This window comes from Macrosteles quadrilineatus, unplaced genomic scaffold, assembly GCF_028750875.1.
Source record: "Macrosteles quadrilineatus isolate MER2022 unplaced genomic scaffold, UCM_ALF_1.0 Scaffold_7__1_contigs__length_78375512, whole genome shotgun sequence".
In the NCBI taxonomy this organism is placed as follows: domain Eukaryota; kingdom Metazoa; phylum Arthropoda; class Insecta; order Hemiptera; family Cicadellidae; genus Macrosteles; species Macrosteles quadrilineatus.
This window is the reverse complement of record NW_026542600.1, coordinates 31,934,512-31,954,421: the sequence shown is the minus strand read 5'-3', so window position 1 is coordinate 31,954,421 and position 19,910 is coordinate 31,934,512. Positions and strand designations below refer to the sequence as shown.

Sequence of the window (19,910 nt, the reverse complement as noted above, 5' to 3'; positions counted from 1 at the left end):
CGTTAGCACTTATTGGATGAAACACTAACATAACAACGATATACTTATCGTTGTTTGCGTTCGACACACACCGATATATCATCTTATAGCACTGAAAGGGTTAATGGGATTGGTTTTTTAAATAAAGGCTATCTTTAAGTTTACCGGTATCCTAGTTTTAAGGGCGCAGGTGTCTAAGTTAACTGCAGTTTGAAAAAACTAAGAGCTAGGACTAAGATAATAAAATAAAACTATAATATGCTGGAGAGAAATTAAGTGTAGGCCTAGGCCTTATTAATGCCATTCATTAGCGACCAATAGCAATTAGACTGAATAGGCTAGCCTAGCCTATTGGGCCAGAAAAAGATAAAATCTAACTTAAGACCCTAACTTAGCCTGAGCTATTTTAATAAATTCCAACCCTGTCAACTAATACTGTATGCTACCTATAGCAGATATGATCCATGGATCTAGTATAGGCCTGCAAGTTTTACTCAACTACAGGTCTACAGATAAATTTTGGTTAGGCCTATCTACATCTTTAGCCTGACCCCAATTGGTTAACCCTTTGCGGTCGCAGAGCAATTTTAGGAAAGTTCCTCTCAACTTGAATGGCCAGCCCTGCTGGACACGTCTACATTCTACAGCTTGTCATGTTTACACGGCGCTGTGCCTCCGGCCAGCACTGCTTGCCACTACTAATTTCCCTGTCAGCTCATCAGGCCAGTATCAGTGACCATCCAACAACACACTTTTTTGAACGTTGTTTTAGTAATTCTCCCGTAGGTTGCAGCACTAAACAGAGGTAGCACCTCGACTCACAGAATATTAAAGAATATGAAAAGAAGCTTACTTTACTAGGTAGGATTTTAAAATGTTGCATGCTTGCTATCAAATGTGTATAGGCGTTTACTCTTAATAAAAAACAACAGAAATAAACTTATTGATAAAGTATTTTTTATTCTTATAACTTAGTTATCTTGGTTGTACTCAAAGTATTTATTTATTTTAATTTTTTTCACTTACATTTAATAGGCTCTAACATAAAAAAATCCATTCAAACCAAGCTATAGATATTGTATTTTTATAAAGGCAATTTTATTACAATTCTAGAAAAAAAGGTTTTATAAAAATATTTGAATGAATAAAAAAGTTATAGCCTACTGTAGGCCTAGCCATTTTATAAATTACATTACATTGCGTTTAAGTACAAAATGGCCTCGACGGTTCTCGATTATACAAATGAAAAAATGCTGGCGGCAAAAGGGTTAAACAGTAAACTAATTTTAATTGTTTTCCTTAATTCATTAGCTTTCAATAAAATATAGGTAAGTTAATAACTTACGGTAATATTAGACTTAGGCCTAGGCTATTTGAACTTATTTTTAATTTGTGTAAAACCTTAGCACAAAAGTAGGGGCCTACTATGACCGACAAAAACAAAATTAGCCTAGACATGATCCAAGATGGTGTAGCTGGGTTGGCAGAATGGTGACCAACCTAACAGAGAAACCACATTGGCCAGCAGTGCTGACTGAATGACCTGACAGTCACGGTGCTGCGTGAACAATGACAAGCTGACTCAGAAACAGCTGTGGCCAGCCATTCGAGGGCAAAGGGTTAAAGGGTATTTAGGCTATGATTAAGATTTAGGCTACTGTCGTCTATATTGTTATTTATTGTTGATTTCTCTATTGTTCTATCGATTGTCACATTGATTTTGTGTTATAAGTTGGAAACAGTTTGTTGCTTATTTTAAAATGGCTCTGTCGTTGGTATGTATGATAAATAAATAAATACTTAACCTGGGACGCTATTACCATGGTCCTTAGTGGACACCCAGGAAGTGGACGGTACCTACACTCTATATGACTTGAGACTTAGGCCTACTAAGAAAGCTAAGGCCAGGCCTACAAGTAACAAAACCACTAATATTTGGTTTACATAAAGGTTGGTTTAGATACCTAGGCCTACTACCTTATAGGCACCTCCCAGTTTTACAGGCAAGCAATTGTAGAAAAATAATGAGGATAAATAAGACTTATTATTATTATTAAGTTATTTTAATAATAATAGTTATTATTAAGTTATTTCCTTCTTGGCTAATTGCTGCTTCTGGACTCAGTCCTACTCTTAAAATGTAGGCACATCCCTCCAAGAGGAATACGTTCAATTCATGGTAGGCTTAACCAGCTAGGCTAGGCCAACCTAGCAAGTTCTGGCTAGTTATTACTTAAATATAAACATAAAATTGAATAAATGCGTTTTACTGATGACATCCTTTCAAACTCGCATTTTCGATGATAGGCTCAACATTTTAAAGTAATAAAACTAAGGACCTTCTGACAGGTTAGGAGTAGGGTATCCTACTTACGTTGAAATCGAAGAAGTCCGACATTTTTCCTTATATATGACACAAAAACAAACCAGTTAAAATTATACAGTCAATTAAAATATATTTAAAATATTAAGTTTAAAAGGTTAAAAATAAAAAATCACTCATCACATCATTTCTTAAAACTACACTATAACTAACTATACATCAGAAGAAGCGAAGAAGCACGAATGCCAATGGCGGCGGTGGTGGCGGCCATCTCATTTGGATCTGGATCTGGATCTGGATTCTGGATCTGCCGTGCCTGCATCTCTCTCTACTCTACTCTGCTAGGACGATGGGTCTAGGTCTAGGGTCTTCACTTTTTTCCCCAGGCCAATTGACAATGCACAATCCGTAAGATCTACCAAAACATATCGACCGTGTCAAACGAACGTAATGTTTTCGATAAACATTACCTTATTGTGTTATTACCTTATTACCGTGTCTTCATATTTTACCCAATAAGGGATTGATTAATGGCGTCAGAATGTCAATATGCAGGGTTAGTAAAATGTCTGGAGACTCCCTGTTAATTTTTTAACGGCACATACTAGAAAAACTAAACTAAACTACTGCTTGCGATTTGCCAGATAACAAGACAAGGACTTCGGCACAATTCCACCCACACCATACTTTACTAGTTTGCCCATAACCTATAGCTTATGGGACACCACATCAAAAGCCTTACTCCAGTGACGCAGCCAGGATTTCAAAATGGGAGGGGTCAACCGACCGGGCCCAGGTAGAAGGGGGGTTTGGGAAAATTTTTGAAAACATAGGCCCTAAAACGGTCTTTTTTTTTAGCTCTCATGGCATTGAAAATAATAAGCCATAACGTCAATACAGTATTATTATATAATTTATATAATTATTATTATATAATTATTATTATATAATTTATATAATTATTATTATATAATTTATATAATTATTATTATATAATTTATATAATTATTATTATATAATTTATATAATAATTATTATATAATTTTACATTTAATTAAAAATACATATATATTTAGGACCAAAAGGGGGGCTCCGGACCCCCCCCCTTGCTACGTCACTGCTTGTTCAGATCGCAGAGTCTAGGAGGATTGACTCGTTATTTTCGAAGGTGTCAGTAATTGTCTCTATGAAAAACAAGCATTTAAAGAGTTTTATATGTGAAAGATAAGTCAAAAATTGAATATAATTAATAGACTAACTAAGACCTATAAATAATTTCAGCAAAAGTTTGATGAAATTTACTTCAAACCAGAGTATACCAAAAACCAAGATTTAATTGATCCAGTTCACAAACCAGTATGATCAGACGATAGCAATAGGTTTTCATGGTCATTACTGTTATGGGTAAAAGTTACTTTTTTAACAAAAATAAGTAAGGTACAGAGGAACCATTCACACCTGAGCTTAGTGAAATCATAGTCACTGGGTCTAGGTAAAAGTCAATAAACCGGCAACACTACAGTGATCAATTGAAGAACCCGCCTGACCATAAACCAGGAAAGACCAAACCACCCGCAGCCGTCGAACGGCCCAAATAAATGCCAAGAATCGAAGAATCGCACCGATCTAAAAATCGGTTGAATGTCACAGATTTGCAGGCGGGCGATATAGTCGGCCGGCCGTCTGGGTCTGTAACATGCACCTGTCCATGCACACTCAGTCGACAGTTCGGGGTTCGGACAGTTCTTCTGTTCTTCAATTTATTCATGAAAGTAAGTAGGCCTACTTGTCATCTTAAATTCCAACAGTAGATTTTATAATCAGCTAAGACATTGCTAATTATTTTATACAGTTATGATGATATACTATAGTGATGTGCATTGATTTATGTACTACTGATTTATTATTCACTAACCTTGCAATTTTTTAAAGTAATAAAATAGGTTTACAAAATTACAACTATGTTTTGTTACTGACTTTTATTTATTTCCAACGCATCTAGATTTCCTCATGATTTTTAACATATATTCTTTGGCATATTATATTTAAATAGTTTGTGTTTATCAGGGCTACATACTAATAAACTTTGTTTAAAAATTAAATTTTAACGTTTTTTTAAATGTATTTATTTGTTTTTTAACCAGCTGTTTTGTACCGTGCTAAGTAGTAAACTACAAACACAAAATTCGACAAAGCCCATTGTAGTTTACATTAAATCTATCTTTGAACAGTAAATCACAACAAAACAGTCAAGAATCCATTCCTCAACTAATAAAAATGTTGCTCAAGTGTGCACCTACCACCTAGACATAAAAGTCGATTTTTAATCGGCCGTTCGAAAACTCGCCCGTTTGCGCTTAGCTTTAGCCGAAACAGAAACATTTCCATTTGACCAACATCCCATCATAGATTAAAAGAAGTGTCTATACTCCTTTTATCTATGATCCCATATAGCCGACAGTGTCGATCATGGCTTCGACCACATGGGAATAATTATTCAGTTTCAACAAAATAATAAGATGTCGGTGCTAGGTTGTTGGACATTTAAGACTCCCCCAGCCTGATAAAATGTAAACAAACAAAAATCGAATGTTCTATAAGACATTGTATTTTTCTTGTAAAAAATGGTGCAACCGTTTATAAATAAACAAATAAATCATCTTTGCTTTCTGACCATATTGTAACGGCTCAATGGTTGTCAGCTGTGTTGTGATTGTGAATTTTTTTCGCTTCAATCCATCAATCTACTGAACTGATCGGGATTGGATTGATTGTGTGTTGGCTGTTGCCGTCTGCCGAGTGCCGAGCCCGAGCCCGAGGTCATTCAATTTTTTCATTCATTGTTTTTGAAGATCATAACCTGTGTTGGTTTTCTGGAACCAGGGTAAAATAATACAATATGCCTAAAATACCTCCAGAAACATTACGAGATGTATCCCCAGTGGTAAAAGCAATCCGGGATTTTCTCTTGGGTGTAAGTTACTTTTTGTCTTGCTTCAATGATTGATGAAATGTGCGGTAGTTGAAGTAAAATTAGGCCTAGCCTAGCTTAGTCATGGGGAAACTAAAAAAATTTGTTTGAATCTCTCGCCTATGACAAATCCTAAAAAAACATTGCGCTTGGGTGACCTATTTAATGTAACAAGTACAGTTTCTTAACTGGGCTACCCTAACATCGAATTAAACTATCGATTCAATTAGAAAACCTTTATCCGATTTTTTTCATTATCAGCAAGTTTGGTTTTTTTAGGTTAACAGTTTATTTTTTTATAATTAATATAGTTAAAAGTTTTTGAATTCTATGTTGATGGCCCCTGGATTACTATAGCCCAGTTAAGAAACTGTACCCAAAATATTACCTAAATTGCAGTCAGGGTTCAGTAGGGGTGTGCGAGTATTGATTTTCAACCTCGAGCCGAGCCAAGCTTTTTAAAAAAATTTCGAGCTCGAGCTTTTTCGAGCTGAGCTTTTCCTAGGGTCACCTAATCTAAATTATTAAGCCTAAAAAAAACTTGCACAATAATAACGTCCAGTCTATTTTTAAATAAATACAATGTTATTTTAATATTTTAAAGAACATTCAGAATTGTCAAGACATAAAATAGTAGATAATCACGATAAGAACTGAACTGAACTCGTTTACAGCCTTATTGTGTCGCCCACTACATTTGAACACGTGACCACTTTTTGTTTCTTCCTTATCTTTCATCGTCCCAAAATAGAATTCCTGAAATAGTTTGTTGGTATAATATAAACGAATTACCGTATACAATCTTTTATCCTTCAAGTGTAGTTATTCTTATCAGATAGAATGATATCGTTGCCAATGTAATAGTTCCTCCTTTGTGTTATGCAATAGCGTCAAATCAAATCAAATCAGTTTTATTTCCACAATACTTATATAAAAAATTTACAATTTTTCAAAAAAATAAAATACAAATAAAATATAAATAAACGTCAAAAACCAAAGTTCCCGTATCTCGGACAGAATTCCCGTAAAATTCAAGCCACCATAAATTCCTGGAATTCCTGTTGCGTGGGCACCCTGGAACTGTGAAATTTCAAAAACAATAATTAATGTTGGGTTTTGTTATCTCGAGGGAAAGACTCGAGTGGTTAAATTCGCTATGCAGAAGTTCTGACATGCCTGATCAATTCGTCATATTGAGTTGTTTAATTTTCTCCGGGTGTTCAATATTACTTAAGTAATATTTATAATTAAACAAGATTAACTTGGATAATATTAAAACACCATGCTTAAGCATCGAAGTACATTTATTACATCCTGATCATGAGTTCTTCTTACATTGAGTTACAAAAATAGTACACCCGACACCACAGCCTTATGTATCATAGAGTCCTTTAATAACATAGGTAGGCTACTATATATAAAGTTATTATAGGCTATACTATTATGTAACATCCTCCTTTTTTAATCAAAATGATTTAAATCCATAAAGACAAATGTTGATTAAACAAATGAACAGACAGACTTAAACATATTCCTTCAAATGGTTAGGCTTTCTGATGGTTCGACCGAATCTAGTGGTTTGGTTTGTTACTGGCCTATTAGGTACTGGTACTGGTATGTTAACATTATTCTCAAACTCATTCTGATTAGGCCTTTCAATATTTTCTAACCCAAAATTAGTTTGTGCGATTAGATCAGAATAATCAGACTGAATAACCTTAGAATAACACTTTCTTAACATAATTCTATTTCTACGATACACTTGACCATATCTATCCTGAACAACATAACTTCTGGGGGGAAAGTTTAACTTTTCAATGACTTTACCACTTATCCACTCTTTACCTTTTTGAATCAAAACATTATCACCTTTATCAAAATGACATAGTGACTTTGATGTCCTATCGTTATACAACTTAGATTTTTTATCTAACCTATCTCTGTTGACATGAACTATTTTTGGATTTAATGCCTTTGTATTTATAGGCATTTTTGACTTCAATACTCTATTTAAAAATAATTGTGCTGGACTAACATTAACATTGTTAAGGGGAGTGTTTCTTTAATCCAATAGCAACAATTCGATATCTTTACCACTGTCCTTTGCCCTTCTCAACAGATTTTTGCATATCGCCACTGCTTTCTCAGATCTACCATTACTTCTTGGATAAAAAGGACTACTGGTCACACTTTCAAAATTATATTCATTTGCAAACGATTTAAACATGTGAGAACTAAAAGGAACATTATCTGAAACAAAACGATCTGGTACGCCAAACTGCGAAAAAATATGTTTTAGAACTCTTATGACACTGTTAGCTGATTTGTCAAATAGCTTTCTTAATTCTACCCAGTTAGAATAAGCATCATTTACAACCAAATAATTTTTTCCACCATACTCTAGTATGTCACTATATACAAACTGCCAAGGCCTAGTAGCCTTTTCATGATTTAACAATGGTTCTTTGCCATTTGCAAACCTATATTTTTCACATATTTGACAACTTAAAACTAGGTTTTCAATGTCCCTGTTTACGTTAGGCCAAAACAAAATTTGTCTTGCTCTAGCTTTGCATTTAACTACACCAAGATGTGATTCATGAATTAGGTTTAGCATACTTTGTCGCAATACAGAAGGAACAATGATCTTGTTACCAAAAAATAGCAAACCATTTTCATGGGAAATTTCATCCTTAATCTTATGATAGGGTTTCAATGCATTATCCAATACTTTATAACCAGGCCACCCTTCATTAACGTATTTGATAACCTTGTTCAAAACTTCATCATTTTCAGTAGCAGTTTTAAACTGTAGCTTTTTACTCTCAGACATACTTAACTGATTACTTAGACTATGTACCATTACAGATTTTTCAAGTTCACTGTTTAAATAACTATCATTCATGTTCTTATCAACTTTCCTTGACAATAAGTCTGCTAGTACATTAGATTTACCAGGTAAGTATTTTACTTCAATGTTATACTTGAGTAGTTCTAGTTTAAACTTCTGTAACCTATTGGAAACTTTATGCATGTTCTTGGAAACAATCGAAACTAGAGGCTTATGGTCAGTATACACAGTAACCTTTTGACCATAAATGAATTTATGATACTTAGACAACGCAAAACACATAGCTGCCATTTCTTTATCTATTATTGGATACCTTAACTCTGTATCGGTTAGTGCTTTAGACGCAAATGCTATCGGACAGCCTTGCTGTAAAAGACATGCTCCATACCCATAATTGGATGAATCAACAAAAATTTCACAATCTATTTTAGGATCAAATATTTTAAGCGATGTCGCTTCAGCAATCTTAGACTTAAGTGTCTCAAATGCTTTTGTATGATCTTTTGTCCAAACAAAATCAACATTTTTCTTTAAAAGTTGTCTTAAAGGTTCAGTTAACTGACTCATGTTATGAACAAACTTAGATAGATAGTTAGTTACCCCTAAAACACTTTGTAGCTCTTTTTTACTTTTAGGCTCTTCTAATGCAATAATGCTTTTTACACGTTCTGGTTCTGGAGTTACACCTTCTTTTGAAAATATCATGCCTAGATACTTAACACTACTTACTTTAAACTGTAACTTTTTATCATTGAACTTAACATTGTTTTTTAACGCTCTTTCCATTACATGATTTAAGACTGTGTTATGTTCTGTTTCTGTTTCCGTAGCAATTATAAAATCATCAAAATAGATTCCTACATTAGGAATGTCACCAAACATTTGAACATTATATCTTTGAAAAATTTCTGGACTTACTCGTAACCCGAATGGTAGTTTATTGTACTTAAACTTTCCAAAAGGAGTTATGAATGTAGTTAGCAAGCTACTTTCATTATCTAATTCTATTTGATGAAAACCATCTTTCATGTCAAGTACTGTAAAATAAGACTTTCCTCGCAACAATAGTTCTAACTCATCTGACGATGGAATTGGATACGGATCTAACTTTACACATTCATTAAGCTGAATTGGATCCAAACATATTCGTAAGGACTTGTCTGGTTTTTCTACTATTACAATATTATTTACCCAATCAGTTGGATAATCAACTGGTTCAATTACATTATATTCTGTTAGCCTATCAAGGGCCTCTTTAAGCTTAGGCTTGACTGATTCAGGAATTCTTCGGACTGAATTTACAACAGGTTTAGCACCATCTTTGAGCTCGAGATGTAATTTCTTAGGAAATTTACCTATACCAGTAAAAACTTCTTTATGCTTGTCTACAAACTTCATTTTACGTGCTAAACTCTCTGAATCTAACTCTAAATTATTTATTCTTTGAAGTAAATTTAACTTTATGCAAGCATTTAACCCTAGTATAGGAACACTTTTAGTTTTGACCACTACATATTTAATTTTGTATTTGACTCCATTGACCTCCGAATCAAGAATTACATTTCCTAAACATTTTAACTCCTGATTATCATAGCTTAGGATTTTGCTATAATTAGGCTCTAAACTGACCTTGGATAGCTGCAACTGATCCATTACATGTTCAGGTAACACATTGCACTCAGCACCACTATCTAGTTTAAAACTAACACTTTGATTATTAATTTTAACTTGTTGCATCCACGATGACACTTTCACTTTATTGTTCTCCATGCTGTTGATCTTCTCGACGACCTCTCTGGACACATCTTTGAACTGGACTTTTCCTTGGGCTGCATGCTGCGGACTGGACTGTGAACTTGTGTCTTCTTGGAATAGGGCACTTATAAAAATATCTTCCATGTCCTCTAACCCTAGCTTAGCTTCATGAACAGTTTTATTATGATTTGGCTTACTTTTATTGGCACTTCTTTGACAACCAATGGCATAATGATTCTTAAGTCCACATTTTTTACACGTTCTTCCGTACGCTGGACAGTTAGCCTTTGTATGTTCAGTTCCACACTTATAACACTTGTATGTTTGAGCTGTCTTTTTATCTTCACGTGCTGTAGAAGACTGGTAGCTTTGTTTTTGATTAGGCCTAGTATTACTAGCTTTATTCTGAGAACTAAAACTTCTTCCATTATTGTACGACTTAGGTCTTGTATTATTAATGGCATGTAAGCCTATGCTATTATATGAACTTAGGCCTACCTTACCTTGCATTATTTGCGCTTGCTGTCTACTTAGTTCAGCGGCTCGACACTGATTTAAAGCTTTAGTCAAGGTTAGGTCACTTTCTCGAAGAAGTACTTCTTGAAGCTGTTTATCCACTATACCAATCACTACACGATCACGAATTAGACTCTCCTCGTCTTCTTTAAACTCACACGGCTTTGCTAGACTCTTCAGAGCAGTTACAAAATGTTCAATTGATTCATTTTCTTGCTGAATTCTTGTAAAAAATTTATACCTGTTATATACAACATTCTTCTTGGGCATGAAATAATTATCAAACTGTTCATTTACCTTCTGCATAGTATCAGCTTCTTCGGGTTTAAATGTGTTGTAGATTTCTATCCCTTCATCACCTATGCAATTTAGCAGCATAGCTATTTTCACCTTGTCTTCCTTGTTTTCATTCCCTGAGGCGAGCAGAAAGTTTTTGAACTTTTGTGTAAATAATGTCCAATTGTTAGCAACATTATCGTCAATTACTAACCCACGCGGCGGCTTGAAATCCATGTTAGGTTAGTTTCCAATTCATTTACTTCTATTTCTATAACAAAGTCTTTCACATCGATGTTATGTAGATAAAAAAATAACACCGACTCCACACCTACACCATGTTCAATATTACTTAAGTAATATTTATAATTAAACAAGATTAACTTGGATAATATTAAAACACCATGCTTAAGCATTGAAGTACATTTATTACATCCTGATCATGAGTTCTTCTTACATTGAGTTACAAAAATAGTACACCCGACACCACAGCCTTATGTATCATAGAGTCCTTTAATAACATAGGTAGGCTACTATATATAAAGTTATTATAGGCTATACTATTATGTAACACTGGGATCGTCAACAATTTTTTTGATTAGACTGTATTTTTTTAAACAAGATTTTAAATTTTTGAAATAACAAGAAACTAATTTTAAAGAAAACACGACCTCTAGAGTCCACCAGACAGAACTAGCAATAAAGTTGCTGGATAAAACCAACAAATTATTTTATTCTATTTGTAGACAGCATGGCGTCTGAGAGGGACCATGACTCATAGACTTTGTTTAGTCGTCATTGGATGCAATACGTCATTCTATTTTCCTCCTTCCTATTTTCCTTTCAACTGCTTTCTCCCCTCCCACACAAGGCGCAGTTCTCAGTGCCGCGCACTGTAGGTTGTCACGGCAACCGTGTGTCGTTATAGCGACTAGCCAATCAAGCACAACACACTCGCACTGTGTTGTAAATTACGATACGAATAGCTGTGTTGGAAAGACAAGACAACCCGATAGTGGTAGTTAGGCTTTCGTATCTCCTCAAAATGATGATGGATAATCATTGCGTCTTGACTGAGCCGAGGTCCGTGCTTATCAAACCTCAAATGCATAAACAACGTAGAATTGTGGTAACTTATTTTTCAATTACAATACAAATTAAGTGTTATTTTAGTTTTACCTTAGTATTAAAAGCTCGGCTCGAACTTCGAGCTTTTTCTAAATGCCTCAAGCCGAGCCGAATAATGAGAAGCTCGACTAAAAATCTCGAAGGTTCGAGTACTCGCACACACCTAGGGTTCAGAAAGAACCATAGCACCTGTACTGCATTGACAAATCTCTTCAGTGATATGATAGATGCTAAAGATAAAGGTAGGTACAGTTCACTGGTTATGCTGGACTAAGCTTACCCTACTAAGGCATTTGACTCAATGGTAGTGTGTGAGAAGGCAAAGACTCGGCATCGTGATTGACAGACGCCTGAATTTCTCAGATCATGTCACCTTTGTTTCCCAGTTCCGAGCTTTAGGGAGACTAAGAGGTTTAGGTTCAGAGGCTTGTTGCCTGAGGCTACAAAACTTCAGCTTGTACAGTCACTAATACTGTCAGTATTTTACTACTGCTTCCCAGCATATGGCAACAGCATTTCTTGGGAAGACATGTATCGGTTGCAACGTCTGCAAAACTGCACAATCCGTTTCATTTTCTGTTTTAAAACAATTGATAATGTCTCTCCCTTTCGAGAAGTAGCTAGTCTGCTTCCTGTTGAAGCCATGTGCAGGTTGGTGACGTGCTGCATGACCCACAGAGTGTTGTCTCTTTGTAAGCCTGACTATTTACGCGAAAGGGCTTTCTCTTCGCGATGAGGTTTCCCAGCGCAGGACACGTCATGGTGGGAGGCTTCACCTCCCAAGAGTTTCTCTAGAGCTTGAGAGGAAGAGCATCTCATACCTTGGACCCTCACTGTACAATGGTCTACCCATTGGCCTGAAGGTTGTTGCATCTAGCAAAACGTTTAAAGAAAAACTTAAAGATATCTTTTAAAAAATTTTTAATTATTGTCTAAGTGTATAATGGCCAAATAGTAGGATAAGATATCCAGTATAGTGACAAAAGTAGTTCTGAAAAGCTGGTGTACCAGAGAAACGCTTAATAAAGACATTTTTATTTATTTATGTTTTGCCGTAAATGCGGCATCGTCGGGGTTACAAAACGTATTGACATCGATGTCTTATGTTTTGTAACCCCAACGATGCCGCATTTACGGCGAAACATTTAGGTTGTTAACCTGACATCAACATTTGGATTAATTGACAAGGTATTGTACAATAATTATTAGTTAAAATGTTTACTAATCAAATTGATAGTTTCAATCTATATTAGGGTAGCCCAGTTAAGAAACTGTAACTTACACATCCTACAAGTGTAATATCATAAAGTAAGAAACGTTTTGCAATGGAGTAAAAGAAACTTTATGAATAACACTGGGTGCATTTTGGGAACATGTATTGGTGAAAATGATCCGGTGATTTACTCACCAGTACCGTCCCAGGGCTAGAGTCTTGGAATCCCTGAACGGTTAGTCACCAGTTTAGGGTGCACATCGGATTGTAATTTACACATCAACGTATTATTTACGGTAGCCTACTTAATAATATTAAAATAGAACAAACTTCCTCTCATAGAATGAATTATTGATATATTTATTTACTTATTACGTAATATAACACATCAAACTGATAAACAATTGATCATATATTCAGTGGACCCACCATCTTGCTGTTGCTGCAGACTGGTGTCCAAGAAACTGATAAATCAGAAGCCGGGCACCATACAATTTCTCCGTTGCACGAGTCTCTGAATGGCTGCCATTTTTGACTCGGTCGTCTGATTGTGTTCAAATTTGTGGCATCGTATTCTACTAATAAAGACATTTTCATTGACATGCATATCAACACAACCTATGCTTACATTTAAGATTTTCTTCTGACTTCTAGCGGGCCGTCCCTCTGAGGAAGTAGCGGATCACTGAATATGTTATAAAATAGATTTTTATGTCCATTAACTTTGTGGAAAGTTTTGTAGCTCTATTTTTAATATTTAGAAAAATATTTAACCGACCCGGGACTTTTTGGACATCTCCTATATACTGTATAGGATAAATTTGATAATATATCATGCATAAAATTTACCTACGGTACTCTTTTTGTCCTCTGTCACCATTAAATAAAAAATGTAAGTAAATTGGCACCAGGTAGATGTATTATCGTGCCACCTATCTATGGTAGCTTCTTTTCAATTAATGGGAAATTCACTGAAAACAACTCAAAACTCTTTTGCCAAAACACAAGCTGAAAACTTTATACGTGGATTGAACAAAGATTCCGCCTTTTCCTGAATATTCGTACACACAGATTGGAAAATAACAGGCTCTGATGATAACCAAATAACGAGTAGATGAACATTGATCCACACTAGTTGTGATTTGGCGAGTCGCTGTTCGAAGCCGGTGTTGGGCGAATGCCGCTTATGCGGACCTGCCTTTTATTTTCTACTTTATAGCTTACTATTATTGCTTGCCTCGACCGGTTTAGGTTTGCTCAATCGAGACACTAATGCATGTAGATTAAATAGAATAAATATAAAAAACTTTAAAACTTTGCAGAGATCACACACAAAAGCACTGAGGTTTGCTGACTACTATGCTGCTCGTACTCAGCCCCCTCCAGTTCTGCCAGATGGTCCTCATAGCAAACTCTCTAGCAACTACTACTACACTCGCGATGGACGTCATGAGGTTAAGCCACCACTGTTGCTAGCTAGCGACCAGAAACTCATTGCAGCCACTCACTCAAAGTAAGTAGATAGCACCTGGTAAACACGAATGACCACTTGCGAAAAAGCTAAATTAAAATTCATTAAGCACTGTAAGATTTAGACAGTTCAATGTGTCTAAATAAACATCTATAGTTTATGTATCATCATTATTAAAGTGTTGTAATTTAACCCTATCGTAACCCTGTAGCATAACAGACTTGCAAGTCATTACGACAGCAATGTCATGGGTTCGAATCCTGGTGTCCGCCACTAAATTTTATCAGTACAGTTCACTCTTGTAATGCTCCCTTGCTTTGCTGGATACATTACATGCACTGTCCTGAGGCCTATGTGAACGTGCAAATGCAAGGTTAAATGTGGCCGCCAAAATCTCTGAAAAAAGTAACACAATGAAAAAAAATACCCCCCCCCGCAGCAAACCTGCCGACTAAGTGAATTTCCATTTCTCTGAATGATTTTTAATTGAATCTATTTAGGTTTAACGAGTACCTAGGTTTGCTGCCACAAGGAAACTGAAACTAATAAAGTGTGTTTTAGTAAAATCTTAATAGCTTAGTATAAAATAAATAAATTTTCCTAGTTTGATCAAAATATATCCATAAACAACCAAACTACAACATTTTCAATATTCTCCATAAGAATAACATGGGAATTTTTAATTTACAATTTTTTGAATTTTCTCCGTTACCAATAACTGTACAAAAACACTTTGATATACTAAATTATTTGTTTTTTAAGCACTTTAATATGGCCCATTTAGAGATAAATTGGGAAATTTTGTGTTTTGGGGGTCAAAAATGAGAAAACCCAATTTTTACCCCATAAAACCCACCGGGAAACCCCGTTCCAATGGTCCGATCATGCTGGTTCGCGAACTCATTCAAGTTTATCTCGCCTTACACCTTTAAACCAAATTTCATCAAAATCGGACAAAAATTACTTAAGTTACCGCGTTCACGGACACATATATATATAAATCTATATATATATTATACATATATAAAAATTTGAACGAATGGTGTTTTTGGCCTCTGGGGACATCAAAATGAAAAAGTAAATCAGTCCCGGGCCTAGGTTTTACCGTGCCACCTACGGTAATAGCTACTTTCCTATAGGGAAATTCGCTAAAAAACAACATAAATAAGAATTAGATATTTTATTTTTTAGAAATGCTAAAAGAACATCAAATGTGTTACATACATTCAGATGTTAGATGGTTGTGGTATGTTGATTATGTCCAGTGTTTTACATAAAAATTGATGGCAGGGGAGGGCCTTTTACTCTTTGCCCTTGGAACAAGATTTCTATTGTATGAAAATCAAGATTAACTCTTAAGACGTTGATCCTGAATCCTGAATCAACTGCCGAATTAACCGTTTATACCCACGTAAAAACTGCTGGTTTATCCTAATTGAATTTTAAAACTGGTTTGCCTGACTAGCATTTTCTATAAATCTAGACACTTTCATTCCCATCCTCGTCCGTCCATAATAAACTGAAACAGAAAAATTACAAGTAAAAAATTTACATCATACTACACAGAAACTGGTACTTTTCCATCCGTATTGATAGGCTGGAAATTTACCCTTTGCCGTGCATAAACACGGAAATGTAACGTTATGTACTTTTACCGTGCACTTAGTCAGCTGAGGAAATAAACAGCTAATTGCTACGGCCTATTTTATTTTCTGAAATATAAAAATATTATAATTTATGTTATGTCCTAAACAAATTGTGTTATGAGTTTAAAATGTACTAATTTTTCTGTTAGTATTATGTAAAGTATCATACGTTACTCGCCCGGTAAGCTATATTTTACTCGCACGAAGATCCTGTGCGGGAACTGTCGTGCTCGCACGGTAAAACACCACTTACCAGTCTAGTAATGTAATATACTATAAATTAATTGATTTTAATGATATATGAGTATTTATAAAAAAGTATTAATAATGAGGGTGGTTGAAATCAAACTTTGTGTGTGGCAAATTTTGAAGAGTAAATGTGCACTATTGTAGTAGCTTTAAACATCTTTGCCACCAATACTGATATTCGAATATATAATAGGTTACGTACCTTGGTCCGTCTTCAGTCTTATCTTAGTCTATGGATGACTAGTTTCAGGTACAAAGACCCATTATCAAATCCTTTAAAACATCATCTTGAATTTAGTCAAAAATCCGACGGAAGTCTTCATCAATATATAAATGCAGGTCAACACATAAAGTTTAAAATTTAAATACACAAATTTTAAACTTTATGTGTCGACCTGCATTTATATATTGATGAAGACTTCTGTCAGATTTTTGACTAAATTCAAGATGATGTTTTAAAGGATTTGATAATGGGTCTTTGTACCTGAAACTAGTCATCCATAGACTAAGATAAGACTGGAGACGGACCAAGGTACGTAACCTATTATATATTGTAGTAGCCTATAAAAAAAGAAGAAGATTTCTTGTCTCTTGTCCTTCAATACCGTCAATTGGTACAGGTAGGCCTACTTGATCACTTTGAATTCTTTCATTGTTACTCGAGTACAGTTTATTTTATGAGAAAATATTACATATAAGCTTTTTCATTTATATAACATAAGCAAAAAAAATATTTCTACAACATCTTAATTGTTTTGTAGTTCCTAGTTGCCTATTTCATCCAATAATCAAATTATCAGACATAGGCATAGTCTCGTAAGGGTTAGTGTACCCTAAAGGTTCAATTAATTTATATTAAGTAAGTATAATTATAATTGATTTACTACAATAATCTTTAACTCTTTCAGGGATGTAGCAGCAAGGGATGTCAAGTCTAGGACTCCAGGAAAAGTGTACCACTGGGACTGAATGATTACGTGGTTTAAATAGAACTTAATTAAGAATGTTAATAGTAGTTTGTGTGTTAAATAAATTAAATCTTGTTGATAATACTTGTTTTATTCAGTAAACTTATCACAATACATGAAATTACAAATTGATTTAAGTATGAGGAAATCTTCTCAATTATTTATAAGCCATGCATAGCGTAATAAAGTGGAGACGAAATAGTTTTGGTTAAATTTTGCAATTCTTGGATTCTAAGATATTCTATATCTTGTTAACGTGCATTTTTTTTAACAAGTATTAAATAAATAACTATAAGCGCCTCAGCAAATCTAACAAAATCCACTTATATTCTTTAGTCAAAAACGGGACTGTGTTTTTCAGTGAGTCTGTTGTAGATGTATTGCACTCAAACTGACAAGTGCTGTAGATGAGTTTACTTCAGCAATGGTTGTTGTAGCGACTGGAGTTGTGATACAAGAACGAATCATTAATACAATACTCACTGTACAAACATTCAGATAAGTAACATCAAAAACATTCAGATTTATCTGTAGGACATTGTCTAAAAAATCACTTTTAGCGAATTTCCCTATAGGTAAGTAGCTATTACCGTAGATGGGACAGTAAGACCTAGGCCCGGGACCGATTAACTTTTTCATTTTGATGTCCCCAGAGGCTAAAAACACCGTTCGTTCAAATGTTTATTTATGTATATATATATATATATATATATATATATAGATTTATATAAGTATATATAGATGTTTGCTTATATATACAGGGTGTTTCAGTAAAGCGTAGCGGGCTATGCTGCAGATTCAGATTCTACATGCAAAAATAAGTCGAAAATGTACGATAACTTTTTTTGATTTCGGCTTAGTTTAGCCGTAATCCGCCATTTTGTATTTTTTTGAAAATAATTAATAACTCAAAAACCTTTGGAGGTATTTTTATGAAACTAAGTATAAACTTTAAGTCTGCAGGTATAAACATTCTCCGAAAATATCTTTGATCAGGCTCATCTAACATCAAATGGCGGCCATTTAAAACTTTGTTTTAATGGCTGGTTTTCATGGCATTGTGCTTAAAAAAATTTAAATGGCCGCCATTTTGATGTTAGATGAGTCTGACCAATGATATTTTCGGAGAATATTTACACCTGCAGACTTAAAGTGTATACCAAGTTTCATAAAAAATACCTCCAGAGGTTTTTGAGTTATTAATTATTTTCAAAAAAATACAAAATGGCGGATTACGGCTAAACTTAGCCAAAATTGAAAAAATGTTATTCTACATTTTCGACTTATTTTTGCATGTAAAATCTGAATCTGCGTAGCCCGCTACGCTTTACTGAAACACCCTGTATATACGTCCGTGGACTTGAGTAAGTTTTGTCTGATTTCGATGTAATTTGGTTTAAAGGTGTAAAGCGGGGAAAACTTGAATGAGTTTGCGAACCAGCATGATTGGACCATGGGAACGGGGTTTTATGGGGTAAATAATGGTTTTTCTAATGTTTGACCCTCAAAACAAAATTTCCCAATTCCTCTCTAGACCTTTTTAAAGAGCTTAAAAACAATTATTTACTATATCAAAGTGTTTTTGTACAGTGAAAATTCAAAAAATTGTAAATTTAAAATTCCTATGTTTTTTATGGAGAATATTGTAAAATGTTGTAGTTTGCTTGCTTATTGATATATTTCGATCAAACTTGGCAAATTTATTTATTTTATACTAAGCTATTAATATTTTACTAAAAACCCCACTTTGTTAGTTTCCTTGTAGCAGCAAACTTAAGTACTCATTAAACCTATTGTTATTTAAATAGATTGAATTGAAAATAAATTCAGACAAATGGAACTTCGCTTGGTCTGCAGGTTTGCTGCAGCGAGGGTATTTTTTTTAACATGTTGCAGTGACAAAAGTAAGCCAGGATATGCTTACTAACGTTTGGGCAGAGCTACAACATAGACTGGAAATATGTTTTGCTGCAAACAGGCAGATTATTGAGCAACCTTCGTGATCAAACAAAACTTGAGATCTGTCTCTTTCAATCCATACAATTTGTAGTAGCACTCATTAATCTGTAAGTTCAATAAAGTATTTTAAAACCAGATGAATATTTTATGGACACCCTGTATTGTTAACTCTCTCCAGTTCCACTAGGTTCGTGTTTATTTTTTACAATTTGTATCCTGTTATATCAGTTATTTAAAACCTTGTTTTGCTGAATAAAGCAATTTAATTATAAACACCAACTAGTTCCTAGTGTCACCAACATGAACTAGACATGGAGAAACAAGCTTCAGATTCTATAATGGGATGAAAAGTCTACTAGTGTTGATTAGTCTACCATCACTTTGCATTCATGTTAAGCTTAAAATACAAGCTGCTGTTGCTGTCTTAAGGTAATAACAAAAACTATACCGATCATATTATTCAAAACTATTATAAAGTGGGAGGTAAAAAAACCCAAGTAATCGCATACATTATTTTATTAGGAAAAATGCTAACTACGTTGCAATAATTTCTCACAAGGTACGACAGCAAAATGTAAATGCAAATCAGTCATTATCCAAGTTTT

General features: G+C 34.5%; 2 protein-coding genes across 4 annotated transcripts in view; one reads left to right on the top strand and one right to left on the bottom strand.

Moving 5' to 3' along the window:
- LOC128998691 (protein PAT1 homolog 1) overlaps positions 1-2,564 on the bottom strand; it is a 79,835-nt gene extending 77,271 nt beyond the window's left edge. For all 3 annotated transcript variants that reach the window (XM_054424932.1, XM_054424934.1, XM_054424933.1), the window contains exon 1: positions 2,354-2,564. In XM_054424932.1, coding sequence (XP_054280907.1) covers positions 2,354-2,377 — 24 coding nt within the window. In that variant the 5' untranslated portion in view covers positions 2,378-2,564. The remainder of the gene's footprint in view (positions 1-2,353) is intronic.
- A 2,524-nt stretch (positions 2,565-5,088) lies between these two features.
- LOC128998735 (NADH dehydrogenase [ubiquinone] 1 alpha subcomplex subunit 7-like) lies at positions 5,089-17,428 on the top strand. Its single transcript, XM_054425061.1, has 3 exons — positions 5,089-5,276; positions 14,335-14,525; positions 17,287-17,428. The coding sequence occupies exons 1-3, from the start codon at positions 5,202-5,204 to the stop codon at positions 17,345-17,347; spliced, it is 327 nt and encodes a 108-aa protein (XP_054281036.1). The 5' UTR covers positions 5,089-5,201; the 3' UTR covers positions 17,348-17,428.
- The last annotated feature ends 2,482 nt before the right edge of the window (positions 17,429-19,910 follow it).

What these genes read in the sequence shown, in the direction of transcription:
- LOC128998735 (XM_054425061.1), top strand. Translation starts at nt 5,202, where the DNA reads ATGCCTAAAATACCTCCAGAAACATTACGAGATGTATCCCCAGTGGTA. An exon ending in TCCGGGATTTTCTCTTGGGT is followed by an intron (nt 5,277 to 14,334) that starts GTAAGTTACTTT and finishes AAAACTTTGCAG; the next exon opens with AGATCACACACAAAAGCACT. An exon ending in ATTGCAGCCACTCACTCAAA is followed by an intron (nt 14,526 to 17,286) that starts GTAAGTAGATAG and finishes TAACTCTTTCAG; the next exon opens with GGATGTAGCAGCAAGGGATG.